General features: G+C 40.2%; 1 protein-coding gene across 1 annotated transcript in view; it reads right to left on the bottom strand.

Annotated features, from left to right (window-relative positions):
- Positions 1-1,580: 1,580 nt before the first annotated feature.
- The window catches only part of TMCO1 (transmembrane and coiled-coil domains 1), a 38,902-nt gene continuing 25,568 nt past the window's right edge, over positions 1,581-14,914 (bottom strand). Inside the window, exon 7 of the mRNA XM_049635250.1 lies at positions 1,581-2,165. Coding sequence (XP_049491207.1) covers positions 2,067-2,165 — 99 coding nt within the window. The 3' untranslated portion in view covers positions 1,581-2,066. The remainder of the gene's footprint in view (positions 2,166-14,914) is intronic.

Raw genomic sequence — 14,914 nt, 5'->3', positions numbered from 1 at the left:
CATTTTGCCCAGAATAGTCCATGGCATTCTGGCCATTAAGAAATCATCACCATTATCCTTATCAGTCAGTCCTTCTGAGAAAAGCAACCTAGAAATAAAGATTTCTGTTCCATGTCATCTGCTTGAGTTTTTTCTGTTTCCCGCGTCAAGGAAACAAGAGCAAGAATGACAAAAAAATCCCCAACTTCGGCGCCCATAATCTCTAGCGGAAGAGAGAAGAGTTGAGGGGAGAGAATCAGCATAACCTGTGGGGAGGCACCGGAGAGCCCGGCTTAACTTCAGACGGCCTCGGTTCAAATCCCAACTCTGCCACTCACTAGCTAAGTAATGTTGAGCAAGTGACTTAACCTCTCCTGCCTCAGTTTCTCCATCTGTTAAATGAGGATAAGGGGGCACCTGGGTGGCTCGGTCAGTTGAGCATCCCATTCCTGATTTGGGCTCAGGTCGTGATCTCGCGGTTTGTGGGATCCGGTCCCGCGTTGGGCTCTGTACTGACAGCATGGAGCCTGCTTGGGATTCTCTTTTCCCTCGCTCTCTCTGCCCTTCCCCCTCTCTCAAAGAAATGTTTTAAAAAATGAGGGTAGGAACAGTGATTACCTTATGGGATCGTCTTGAAATAATTCTTAATTAGATAATCCATAAAACACTGAAGTTTATCCACATATTTGATCAATTTCTGTGTTGATCGTTGTATCTTATATCCCACACCTTCCTCTTGGTGTTCTTTTTTGTCCTGGAAATGTATCCATATCTATATATTGTTAAATAAGCAAGTTCTACGCACAACGTGGGGCTCGAACTCACGACCGCAAGACCAAAGGTCATATGCTCCGCTGACTGAGCCAGCCAGATGCCCCCAAAATATATCCTTTAATAATTCAATTATCTTGGACTCTGTAGCTCTGACAATACTGCCTCCCGGTTTTGCTTCCAACTGTTGGGTTAGTTGCACATAAGACTCTGGGCTGATAAGTATTCTCCTCAGCTTTGAAGATATTGCCCCACTGTCTTCTGGGTTTTATGCCATTGCGAAGTTTGCTATCGGTTTAACAGCCGTTACTTTGCAAATAACCCATCTTTTCTCATTGGCTGAGCATGTGCATCTAAGGAGACTACCGATAAGTGACCAGACTTCTCCCTCCACACAAGATTTCCGATTCCACGGACCGCGCAGGGGATGACCATGGTCCAAGCGCCCTCTCCTCCTTTACGAAGGAGCATGGCAGGAACTAAAGGCTGTTGTGACCAAAAGGAAGCAATGTAAGATCGCTTACATGTAACCCTAACCCTGCCTCCAGGGGAGGACGAGGAGTGCCTTCCCAAGGACCCAGAAGGCCGCACAAGGGTATCAAGGGAACTGCCGAGGACCCTCATTTTTATACTCTCATGAGCTACTTCTTTCCTTCTCACGCTTTCCGCGATAGGACAGTTGTGTGTTTTGAGCTTTTTAGGCAAATATGATAACGTAGTACATTTGAAAAGTTTTAGTTTAGCCCTTCCTGGCTAATGTTTACGTTCAGATTATTAAAAACATGACTCCAGGAATATGGTACAAAACAGATCTCTCCTTGTAGATGAAATAGCTAACATTTTGGCCTCTTTATTGATCTTAGGTCATATATTTGGCTTGGGAAAAAATGCACAACAAATAGTTCCACTGAAGAGTAATACAAACTAACTTCTCCTTCCAGATCGCTAAATGCTCCGGGGAGCCAACTTCCACGGTATACGGCACACAGCACAGACTTGAGAGTCGGTTCCACAGAAAGCATTGGTGTAAGCCAAAAAGAAAGATGCTATTTGTTTCTTATTACGTAGACATCACCTGAACTTATCTAATCAACAAACTTTTTTTTTTTTTTTTTTTAATTTATCTGTGACTGAAAGTACTATCATGTTTGGTGGGTGCCATTCTCTTTAGAATCATATCCAAAAAGTCTAGAAATAACTCAGAATTAGAAAGTGGCCCAAGTGCTACGTCTGTCGATGGCTCTTGCTACAAAATAGTTGCAGTCTAATTTGAATGTTTAAAAAGAATGACAGGAATTATAGGGCTCTTCCTGATTTCAAGAGAACTTCCCAGAAGGAGGCGGAGGACCCAGAAATCCACCTGCCTGCTTGGTGGCAGCTCGTGAAGGGGCAAGGCCAAGAATCTTCTGGATGTTCTGTGAAGAAAACAGAATTAAAACTCGGTTTGAATATGAGATGTAGAGAAGAGTATATTACATGGATCACATATGAAGAGAGGCCACATAAATTAAAAGTACCATTATGACCTAAAATAGGACAATTATTACTGTGTTATTTTTAAAAAGGCCTACGACATGATGGGAGTTCATACAACAATTAAAGTACTGCCACCTAATGGGACCTGGTCTACAGCCAAAGAGTGGATTTTTTCAAGTGAAGAATCATTAAAAGAGGTAATCTTTCTTTCAACATGAACCATATAAAACATATTCATTAGCTGTTTCTTGTAGCAAGGCCTTTTCTTTGAATACGAATCATCAGCTGGAGTTAGTCATTACTGCACCGTCTAAAGCTGAAACCAAGATGTTAAATTTCAGTTTTATTAAAGTGATAAGGGCACTTAGGTTCCTGCAAAGCAATCTGAGTCCAGAGTCCTCCTAGATTTCCAGCACCTCCCTTCATCTTGTCCACGTGTCCCATTGCATCTAATTCAACGGCTTTTTAAAAAAAATTTTTTAATGTTTATTTATTGTTGAGAGACAGAGAGACACAAGCATGAGCAGGGGAGGGGCAGAGTGGGGGAGACACAAAATCTGAAGCAGGCTCCAGGCTCTGAGCTGTCAGCACAGAGCCCGGCGCGGGGCTCGAACCCACGAACCGTGAGATCATGACCTGAGCCGAAGTCGGTCGTCTAACCAACTGAGCCACCCAGGCGCCCCAAATTCAACAGTTTTTTTAATTCACCTTCATTAAACTAGTTCTCATAAAAATAACTATTTTTATACTCACATTTTATAAGGTACTATAACATTAAATTAAATTACATGAATATAGCGACAAGTAAAACCAGCATAAACTGTTTTGGGATAAATACAGGCTCTTGAAAAAGCAATGACTCACCTGGTAGAAGCAGACAGGCGTGGGCGTACTAGAGAGCAACCATGAGGGGGGAGTGTGATGCGGGGATTGCATGCTATGCTTCAAAGAGGGAAGTGAGAGGGTTTATGAGTGTGGAGAGCTTCAGTAAAGGTCAGGTGTTAAGATTTCATACAGCATTTCTAAGACAGAAAAACCTTAAAGATCATCTACGTTTTCTTGCTTGGTCTCCTTTTGTATTTGAGGAACTCCAATGAAAACTTAAAAAGGTATGATTGTTTGTCCAAAGTTACGAAGGTAAATGAAGAGCAGAGTTAGAATTAAAACTCATGTGTCTTGATTCTTAATCGGATGGATTCTCTTACACAGTACATCCAGTACATCCTATACTAACAGTTCCCATCTTCAGAACAAGCTCCACCCCACGGGAAGGCAGGTTAGCGTGTGTATATCCATTCACTCAATAGTTATCGAGGACCTACTGTCCATAAGCACCATGAGGATACCCATGAACCGTGAGATCATGACCTGAGCCAAAATCAAGAGTTGGACGCTTAATCGACGGAGCCACCCAGGCGTGCCCGATGCCTTTTAAATTACAGGTTGACTATAATTTACAGAAGACAACTGACAGGAAAATAGGAAATATTTTGAAGCGTAGACTGTTGACAGTCTCATTTATGAAATAAAAACATATAAATGACTATTGGACATAAGTCCACTGCTCTAGATGGGGAAGAGCTCAAACAGCAACAAGAATGTTAGAACGGAGGCACTTTAGTAGCCAAGGCTTAAGTTCATGGAAGCTCTATACTTTGTTCTCCTTGTGGCTCTTGTCACAGGCTTCCTTTGGGAACACTAAATTAGGTTTATCAATGTTACATTACTCAAGTATTTGTATTTTAATGTAAATGCTCTGTATTTACTGAATGCAATCTTATCCTTTAGTGAAAATTTTCTAAAAAATTTTGATGTTTATTTATTTTTGAGAGAGAAAGAGAGAGCATGATCAAGGGAGGGGTAGAGAGAGAGGGGGATACAGAACCCGAAGCAGGCTCTAGGCTCTGAGCTGTCAGCACAGAGCCCAATGTGGGGCTCGAACCCATGAACCACGAGATCATGACCTGGGTTGAAGTCAGAAGCTTAACCCACTGAGCCACCCAGGCACCCCTCCTTCAGTGAACTTCTAAATAACCTGTTCAAATTCCTATAGTCTCACAAATGAGCCCAGGTCTTATCATGGTTTTTCTTAGATAAAAATTACTCTGTTCTCCTGATCCATGAAGTCTTTTCCTTGAAAACACATGTAGGAACTAAGTGATGGTCTTACGACAAATGACCTAAGAAAAAGAGTAGAGGTAACCATTCTCTCCACCATAGTAATAACATTCAACACTCTTATGCACTTTAAAGTTTACAAATAGGGGGCGCCTGGGTGGCTCAGTTGGTTAAGCATCTGACTGTTGATTTCAGCTCAGGTCATGATCTCACTGCTCATGAGATCAAGCCCCCATGTGGGGCTCGCAGAGCCTGCTTGGGGTTCTCTCTCCCTATCTGCCTTCCCCTGCTCTCTATCAAAATAAACAAATAAAGTTAAACACACACACACACACACACACACACACACACACACACATTTGGAGGGCCTGGGTGGCTCAGTCGGTTAGGCGTGAATCACAGTTCGTGAGTTCGAGCCCCGCATTGGGTTTTGTGCTGACAGCTCAGAGCCTGGAGCCTGCTTCGAATTCTGTGTCTCTGCCCTTTCCCTGCTCATGCTCTCTCTCTCTCTCAGAATAAACATTAAAAAAAATTTTTTTTAAAGTACATAAATTCAAACCCATAGAATGTATACACCAAGAGTGAGCCCCGATGTAAATCACGGACTTTGGGTGATAATGAAGTGTTGCTGTAGGTTCACTGACTGGAAACGAATGTACCAGTCTGGTGCTAGGGGGTGACAGTGGGGGAGACTGAACATATGTGGGGACAGGGACTATATGGGAAGTCCCTGCACCTTCCATTCAGTTTTGCTGTGAACCTAAAACTGCTCTAAAAAATAGTCTATAAAAAATGCATGTAAAGACTATAAAAATATATGGACACATAACAATAGTTTATACCCCTTTCTCATTGCTTGCCTCCCAACTTTTTGAAACATTGCTAAACAGGATAACCTAAAATAAAGACAAGTGTTTCTGCAGCTCTGTCTCACAGTGCCAGGCATTGTTCTCATTCAATCCCCCAACCAGGCAGTGAGGTGGGCTTATTATCCTCACATGCAGATGAAGAATAACTTGACTGCCAGGCCGTGACTCAGCAAATGCTTACTGAGTGCGACCCTGTGCAGCAGATAGTTTTCCCTATATTATCTCCTTTATATCTTTCAACAACCTCATCCTGACTCGACCTGACTGCTTTCCTCTAATCTCCTTTTTTTCCCTTTCTTTCTTTCTTTTTTTTTTTTAAGTGGGGCTTGAACTCACGACCCCAAGATCAAGAGTCGGACGCTCTACTGACTGAGCAGCTGGGTGCCCCTTTCCTACATCTCTTAATTCGCCTATTTTTCGGGCCTTCTGAATTCGTAAGATTAGTTTAGAAATACTTTGCTAAAAGACAAAAGTTTTAATATATTATGAAGATGATATGGAAGAACACAACACACATGCAAAATATAATACAATTTGGTAAGCTTATAGAAAAATATAAAACGATTTTGAATTTCTGTCCAGTCCTGTGTCATAAATAGGGTAACAACTGAGGAGTGTATCTCAGAAGGGAAAAACAAAGGAAAAACGTTTTCCCATAATCATGCCTTTTATTGGCAGGAAACCCAGAAAAATACCATTACAGGATTTGCGTTCCTTCCTCTTTGTAAAGGATAAGAGCCGGTGATCAAGAAAAGGAAGTTGTTGGTTGCTAACTGGATATTTTGGGAAGACCCAGGTCACTAGCCATAAAGACATTCAGCTAAATGTTATTTCTTAGTCATTTAGCTAAAATAACTCAGCCATGGCAATCCTTAGTTTATTCTTTGTTAGTTTCTCTGGCATCAAGCAAACAGCCTTCACTTCCAATTGATGATAATTTCTCATCAAGTTCCCATAACATATTCTTTACTATATCCACAAAGCGGTGTGAAAATCCAATCACGTCAAATGGCCCAACCCAGCAGCCCCACAGTTTTCACATTACATCTAAGTAAACTGTTTGGGGGGCACCTGGGTGGCTCAGTGGTTAAGGTGGCTTAGTCGGTTAAGTGGTTAAGTTAAGCATCTGACTCTTGATTTCAGCTCGGGTCACAATCTCATGGGTTTATGAGTTCAAGCCCCCAATCAGACTCCATACTGTCATTGTAGAGCCTGCTTGGGATTCTCTCTCTCCACCCCTCCCTGTTGTCTCTTAAAATAAATAAATATGCTTCAATAAGCTGTTTGGGAGAAAGGATGTAAAGATGAAATATTTACTGAAGAAAATGACAGTACACTGGGGTACCTGAAATACACTGTTGGGTCAGCAGTCAGAAGACCTGAGTTCCAGTACTGGCAACCCAGGCAAAGAAACAACAGGCAGTGTCTTCTCACCTTTCCAAATCTCAGCTGCCCTCCCCCCTTGAAAGGAGCGGGATGGCCAGATCAATCATTTTCAACCCTTTAATCCTTTCTTTAAACAAAATCTCATGAAAGAAACCCACTACAGAAAACAGATAAAATACTGAAGGGACCTGAAGCCTCCTGCTGGACCTTTCAAGCTTCTTCACCAAGCACCTTCAAGGAGCCCAAGTCCCCTGTCGCTCTAGCATTCTAGAACGTGACTGTGTTGTAACAAATTATAATGCAGATTTGCACACATTTCTTACAAAGTGGAAATCGAAATTCTGAAAGAAACATGAGCACATCAAATCTGCACTATAGTGATGTCACTTCCTTTGTAATACTGAATGAATATTTTCTGTCCTAAGTTGTCTAAAGGCCTTGCTGGTGATAAAGGTCTTTTTTTTTTTTTTGAAGGGGTGGAGGTACGTCAGACAATCAAGTGACAATCCTAATCTCTCTCTCTCTTATAACCATCCTTCCAATGAACACTTTCCTAGATCTCTTGTTTAGCCCTTTATTTGAGGAGCAGTCAAGAAGAATGCTCTGAATTTTAGTTTAGTGCTGGAAGACAAGATGTATGTTTGTATGTTACAGATGTATAAACGGATGTATGTATGTACGTATTTTTAATCTTATAATGGGTAGGAGGATGCAGCTGGCACTGGGTGGGGTATCTAAGACTCAGAATTAAACTGAAGCCTTACTCATTTGAAAAACCAAAAGACAGGGATTAGTGCAACCATAGCAGCTAATGATAATAGTGAGAGGATCCTGGAAAACAGCTAACAGAGGAGTTCAAAACTACACTGAAACTCTGCCCACATCTCTTAAACTATGCGTGCACTAGACAGCCTTCAAGCAGCCCAGATGAGACTAACATAGCAGAGATCTCAGGTACAGCCGACCACAGAGGAGAGTTCAGAGTGTGAATGCCAAGTTAATTGCCTGCTTAACTAAAAGACTCACCACTCTTTCAAAGAATCATAGAATCCAGAGTCTATACAATCTATCAGAACAATGTCTAAGATACAATCCAAAATAATTAAATATACCAACAAACGAGAAACTTAGCCCATACTTGAGAGAGCAGGCGACAGAGTCCAACCTTCAGATTATCCAAATGTTGAAATTAGTAGATAAGGTTTTTATTTTAAAGTAACTAAATAACTATGCCTACAAGCATAAAATATGCTCATAATAATAAATGAACAAATAGGAAATCTCAGCAGGGAAAAAGGATCACAAAAAAAGAACCAAATGGATATTGTGGAACTAAAAAAACATTGTATCAAAATTTAAAAACCATTGTATGGGGGGGCACCTGGGGTGGCTTAGTCAGTTAAGCATCCGACTCTCGGTTTCGGCTCAGGTTATGGTCTCACAGTTTTGTGGGTTCGAGCCCTGCATCGGGCTCTGTGCTGGCAGTGCACAGCCTGCTTGGGATTCGCCCTCTCACCCTCTCTGTCTACCCCTTCCCCGCTCATGCTATCAAAATAAATTTAAAAATTAAAAAAAAAAAAATTAAAAATCATTGTATGGATTTAAGGTTAATTCAGATTAGGGATGACAGAGGATCAGTAAACTTGAAGACAAATGAAGAGAAATTATCCTGCTTAAAGAACAGAGAGGAAAAGATTTTTAAAAATTGAACAGAGCCTCAGTGTCCTCTTAGACAATACTGAAAAAACAGACAAACATATAAGACACTGGAATCACAGAAGAAGAGGGAAGGAATGGGCAGGAAAAACAACTGTAGCTTGATCAAGAAAAAAAGAATTAATACCGTAGGCACATCCAATCAAACTGCTGAAAAACCAAACATAAAAAAAAAAAAAATCTAAAAGCAGCCAGAGAAAAATGACACATTATCTACAGGGAAAAAAAGATAGGAAGGACTTTTCATCAGAAACAATGGAGGCCAGAAGACAGGGGAAGGGCATTTTAAAAAGCTGAAAGGATTAAAACAAACAAAACCCCTAGTCAACCCAGAATTGCATATCCAGTGAAAATATCCTTCAAGAATATAGATAAAAGTATTTTCAGATAAACGAAGATTAAGAGAATTTGTTGCCAGGAGACTTGCACTGTAAACACGATAAAAACAAAACAAAACAAAACAAAAGACAAACCCCAGAAAAACAAAGTAATCACTCGATGCTGTACTGTGAGGTACAGGTAGTAAGCAGGGGCCCGCTTCTTCTCCTGTTACACCCCACCAACAATTCTGCACTCGCTTGTATTGACTTGTACAGTCTTGTATTCGCTGTACACGTTCGAGCCTCCGTGCTGTTCCTCACACTACTTCCGATGCCAAGAACGCTCTGTTAAGACTGGAAAGCCCCTACTCGTCCTTCAAGATACAACAAAATGGCCCCTCTGTATAAACTCTTACTTTCATCCCTTAGCCATTTGGCTTCCATAGCATGGTCTTCCCTCCGATACCATTTTGCACGTGAACACACAAAGGGCGTCAATCATACTCTATTACTTATGGATCTATCTCTCCACAAAGAGTACGAGTTTCACAGGGTAGAGACCACTGCTTTTTACCCTGTATTCTCAGCATCAAAGAATTCCTGGTATAGCATAAAGACTTGAGTCAATCTTCGGCAAGACAGGCGATATTCTAAATAAAGCCTTGAACTCCTGCACTGAAACGATTCGCAGAGATCAGAGTAAGATAATGCCTGAATAATCTGTTCTTCTCACGTACTAGCTAAGCTATCATTTTCTAAACTTCATGCAATTCTCTGATTTTAAGTTAAGTGCTAAAAATGAAAATACCCTGCTTGTAGATGAGCTATACTGACATTAATGAATTGAGCTCTAAGTCCTGAAGTGACATATGTTAATGATGTGGCACAGGAGATGGCAGGCATCTGGTCTTCTCATTTTGATGACTTTAAGATATACTGACAAGACATAATTAGAACCTGTTTTTATACATTCACAAGGCATATCAAAATTCTTTGCCCCAGGAAAGCCAAGGGTGAAAAAAAAATAAAATATGCTTATTTTTATCTCTCTCCTGAGCACACAGCTGTTCAAAGAGACCATGACAAATTCTCACCGATACTTTTCCAGATAATAGTCGTACACACATCAAGTAATATTAAGATATGGGTGACAAAAGAAAAAAGATAAAACTCTTTCTTCCATTCTTCCTCAGAACAACTAATCCTTTTTGCTTTCAAAGAAAGGGAATTCTATTCATAGGTTTTATAGTCACATAAATTCATAAGAATCGACCACTTTCCCCTTAGCTGTTTACCAGGTAAATCTGCTTGAGTTTTTATTGATTTAGAGCACTTTTTTAATAGAGGAGATCACTATTTATGTAATCTATTACTGACTCGTACTAACAAGAAAATTTAAAAAGCAATTAAGGAAATTTCCTCCTATTCTTGAATTCCACCACCACCCTGGACCAATTTGACACCTCCGATGGGAGCTGGCAGACCTACCATTTCCGCTGCTACAAACTCACACAAAGGAAACAGCTGCGGTGTGAAGGTCAAGGCAGCTAAGCACTAATCACTAAACGTTAAGGGATGTTAAAAAGGGGGAAAGATAAAATGAGAAAAATTAATTAGATTTATTTTCAGTTAATGACAGACATACCACCCTGCTTCAATCTTTAAAAAGCAACTTTGTCCTATCTGGGCCGCAAAACAAATACTAATTTTAAAAAATACCCCAAAGGAGGGGGTACTTATTTTTTTTTAAATGTCACCCTAAGAACCGCTAACACTGTGTATTATTGTCTTGTGATCATCGTAACATGGTGAGATGGTACACTCGCCCCCATTTCACCTTTGTGGAAAGACTCAGGTTCTAGGACTTTGCCGAGGACACTCGGCTAGTTAAGTGTCAGCAAGAGTCAAAACCTGGTGCTTTACTTCCAAAACCTGTATCTCCTCAACCTTATGTTGTCTTCCTCCTCTCTCCCCATCATTTCAAAGTTTCTCAAGTAGGAATGCGTCTTAAAATCTATTACATGATCAGTATAGTATTATTTCCACTTTTCCTTGAAAGCTCTTAAGTCAATGGTGAATCATTTAATTAACTAATAACATCCTACTATGGGAAAAAATAAGTAACGGATGAAAACCAGATTCACAAATATTTATGTGAACTAGCAATACATCATAAAATTGTGTTAGTTTAGGTTCAAAGTTCAATCATTGTTCAATCTGCTTCTACTCTGAATGACTAGTATAATGGAATTAATTTTAGGGGCACCTGGGTGGCTCAGTTGGTCAAGCGGCCGACTTCAGCTCAGGCCATGATCCCATGGTTTGTGAGTTCGAGCCCCATGTCAGGTTCTCTGCTGTCAGCGCAGAGCCTGCTTCGGATCCTCTGTCTCCCCCCCACCCCCAACCACCCCGCTCACTCACTCTCTCCCTCTCCCTCTCTCTCTCTCTCAAAGATAAACATTGATAAAAAAGAAAAAAATAATTTTAAATGTACTTTTACACCTCCATATTTGATAATGATTTTTTTTAAGTGAAGCTATAGTTGGAAAAATTAACCTTTTAATTTCAAAAGAAACAGAAGTTCCATGACAGCAAGGACCATAATTATACGTCAATTTTGTTTCAAAGTGTATACTAAGCACCCAGCATGGAGCCTCATACATATCCATGCTCCATTTTGTTGAATGAATAAATGAACAAACAGAATCTACCAAGAAATTGTTACTAATGTGATAATAATCTCTTAAGGATGGGGGGGAAATGACTGAAGGAGATAGACACCTGTGATTCAGCCTTATATTTATTATACCTCCATTATAAAAAGGAGTGCACACTGTCATGAAGGGAACAGAGCTGGTTGTTTGAATTATACCATCACTCACATTTAGTAAAGTGGATTCTGGTTAACACTGTAGAGATGTTATTAACTGACAAATGTAAATGTAGTCATAATCTTTCACAACTAAAAGACTTTAAAAACATAAATGCAGGAAAACCCACGGTAAATGTATCTAATCACTTCAGCAATTAAACTGTTGACACTTTAAAGACACTAATAACAGAAATGTTTCTCATTCTCCTAGATGCTATACTCTAGTTTACTATTGTAAGAAGACTTCCCTGTTAAAACCAGCAAGGCGTAAGTGCTACTGGAGGTAACTTGCATGAAACACACATTGTTTTTACATGTTTAGCATAAAACTGACCTTGAGTGAATGAAATTGTGGTTTCATTCACTGAAACAAAAACATGAAAAATTACTTGAATCTTTTAATGAATGGTCTCAAGTTGGTAGTGAATTGAAGCCTTAAGATGACCGGCACTGGGTAAAATGACACAGTAGCTGTGAACACCAGCTGGCGATGCCACCAAAAAGTTAAATGTCAAATTGCCTTATGACCCAGCGATTCTACTTCTGGGATTATAGCCCAAAAGACGTAAAAAGAGAAACTCAAACAGACATCGACACACCATGTTCACAGCAGTGTTACAACAGCAAAACGGTGGGAGCAGCCCAACTGACAGGTGAGCAGACACACAAAACGTGGTTCACACATACAACGAAATATTACTTGGCCTTAGAAAAGGAAGTGCCGACCCATGCTCCAGTGTGGATAAACTTGAGAACGTGCTAGTCACAAAAGAACCACCATCGTATGAGTCTACTTACACGAGATCAACCCACAGACACGAGTAGTCAAATTCAGAGGGAGAGAGAAGGCAGAATGGTGGGTGCCAGGGATTGGGGGTAATGGAGATGCTTGTAGAGCAATGTAAATGTGCTTAATGTCACAGAACTGCACAGCTGAAAATAGCTAAATAGTGAATTCTGTGTTACGTCTATTTTAACACAATCAATAAGAAAGATTAACAGCACTGGAATTACCGAACATAGGAAACCAGAAAGTAGTGTCTGGACCTCAGAGAGGACTGGCTTGAGAATCCTGCAAGACTCCACTGCTGCCACAGGCAGTCACCCTGACAAGTCGAGAGCCCTGACATTCAGCAGGCATGACAGAGACGTCTGGCCTACTCCTCCACATTCTTCTCCTCTAGGGGTTCAGATCACGCTGCTTAGCCGGCCCCAGGACACTAGCACATTTCAGAAGACCTCTTATCTAAACAAGGTGTGAAGGAAGGAGGAGCGTCTCCACTCACACACTTGTCACTGGGACTGAACAGACTTTCCAATTTCAAAGACGGATTTCGAGAGCTCTAGAGAAAACACTACTAGGCTGCTGGCCGGGGCTTATATTCAAGTCCAATCGTTCACCTCACTGCATTCTTTTGGCTCTCTGGCTTCTTAGTCTTGGAAAAAAAAGAAGTAGGCAAACTGTGATCTCGAATGAATCCATGTTTTTGCGTTCTCCTTCTTCAAAATCACGTAATAGCTGGCCAAGTAGAAGAGCGTAAAGAAAGAAGAAGGTAACTATGAACTCCAGATGGGCTGGCTCATCATTTAAATGCAAAACTTGAAACCAAAAAAGTACCAACAGAAAAGGAGGATGAATTTCCTGGTAACTTTAGAGTGGAGAAGAACTTTCTAACCATAACTCAAAATCCAAAAGCCACAAAAGACAGACAAATCTGATCTAAAAGGAAAAACTAAAATCCAGCGAGCAAATAAAATTTTGTGTGGCAAAAACCACTATAAGTAAAACTGGAACACAAATGACAAGTTGGAAAAGTTATGTGCAACTTAGAGCACACAGAGAGGGCGAATGTCCCAAAGTTAAGAGCTAAAATTCAGAAAAAGACCAACAACCTGTTAGAGAAATAGGCGAAAGGCATACACGGTCTCTCGCCACCACGGAAAGGAAAGAATATATGAACGGCCTTAGACAAACAGAGATGCTCAATCCAAAATGCAAGTTAAAACTACGGGGAAGCAATTCTTATCCCTCAGACTGATAAAAACTCAAAAGCAATCTCTGCTGGTGAGGCTGGCAGAAACGCATTTTCCTACCTTGCTCTTGGGAGTAAAAAATGGTGTAACCCCAACTTGCCAAATTTACAAGTTTATATTTCGGTGTAGCACCTACTGTTTGTTTAACATATACTTTTAAGATGTATACTATATAGCATACATAGGTACTTTAAGATATATGCAGACAATTGAGAGCTTACTACCTTGGAACAGTTGGAAAGGAAAGAAGAAAATAGATAAAAATAACAAATAGACCAAATAAAAACCCCTATAAGGCAGAATATAAGCCATCATCATGGAAGCTTGAATCATTCTATATTAGTTTGCCCATCACGTACTCCGCTTCACATCCCAAAACAGGCAAGCAAAAAAACCCAATTCATTACGTTCTCTTAAAACTACTTTATGCCACGGGTATATCTGAAATCAAGTGGCCTACTTCCGTGCCTAAGAATGGCCTCGCTGGGGAAATGACAGTACGTCTATAAGTTGAATTTCCGAAAGCCTCGTATTTTATGGCTGCTCATTTCATAGGCATCTGTATATAGTCTATTATCAGGTAACCTAAGATCCTATAAAGCAAACAAAACAACAAAACAAAACATAGAAATAGCAAGCTAACAAACATTGTAATTAAAGAAAAAAGAGGCATATATTCCATAATAACACTTCAAATGCTAAGGTGTGTTAGACCCGATGTAAGTTCACGATCCTCCAGTATATACGCTAATAATCAGTGAGGAACAGGTACAGAAACCATTTGCAGCCAGTGAAGTAAAAATTATAAAAGCAGGTCATTTGGGTGATTTTTCTAAGATTTTGAATATATTAGAATACCTTGTATAAAACTGGGTAATTAAATTATTTGCCCAAGATGACCAGCAGTCAGGACGCAGCAACAAGTTAGAACTCACCATTCGTCTTGGGGAAGATAACCGTATACCAAAAGAAATAAATCTTTCAAATACAACACTGTTATGTTAGCCATGCAATACTATAGCTCTTGTATACTTTTCTCTTATTAGTATCAGCGCACAGAACTGGACAAGTAAAAAAAAAAAATGAGTATGTATCCTCCCTGGCTCAAAACACATGGATTATTTGTGTGCGTGTGTGTGTGTGTGTGTGTGTGTGTGTGTGTGTGTGTGTTTCACTGCCCCTTTCCTCCATTTCTCTGTACTCAATAAACAATTATTTTATTAAGCTGTACCTGTCTAGGATCTACTATTCTAACTTTGTAGCACATGTTGTGCACTATAGTCCTCAGGAGTTAAGATATATCGTGTTGGTCCACCGCCTGTTTTTATAAACAAAGGCTTACTGGAACGCAGTCATGTTCGTCTACACATTGT

Source organism: Panthera uncia, chromosome F1, assembly GCF_023721935.1.
Source record: "Panthera uncia isolate 11264 chromosome F1, Puncia_PCG_1.0, whole genome shotgun sequence".
Lineage (NCBI taxonomy): Eukaryota > Metazoa > Chordata > Mammalia > Carnivora > Felidae > Panthera > Panthera uncia.
The sequence above is the reverse complement of the archived record's forward strand: the minus strand, read 5'-3'. Positions and strand labels throughout refer to the sequence as shown.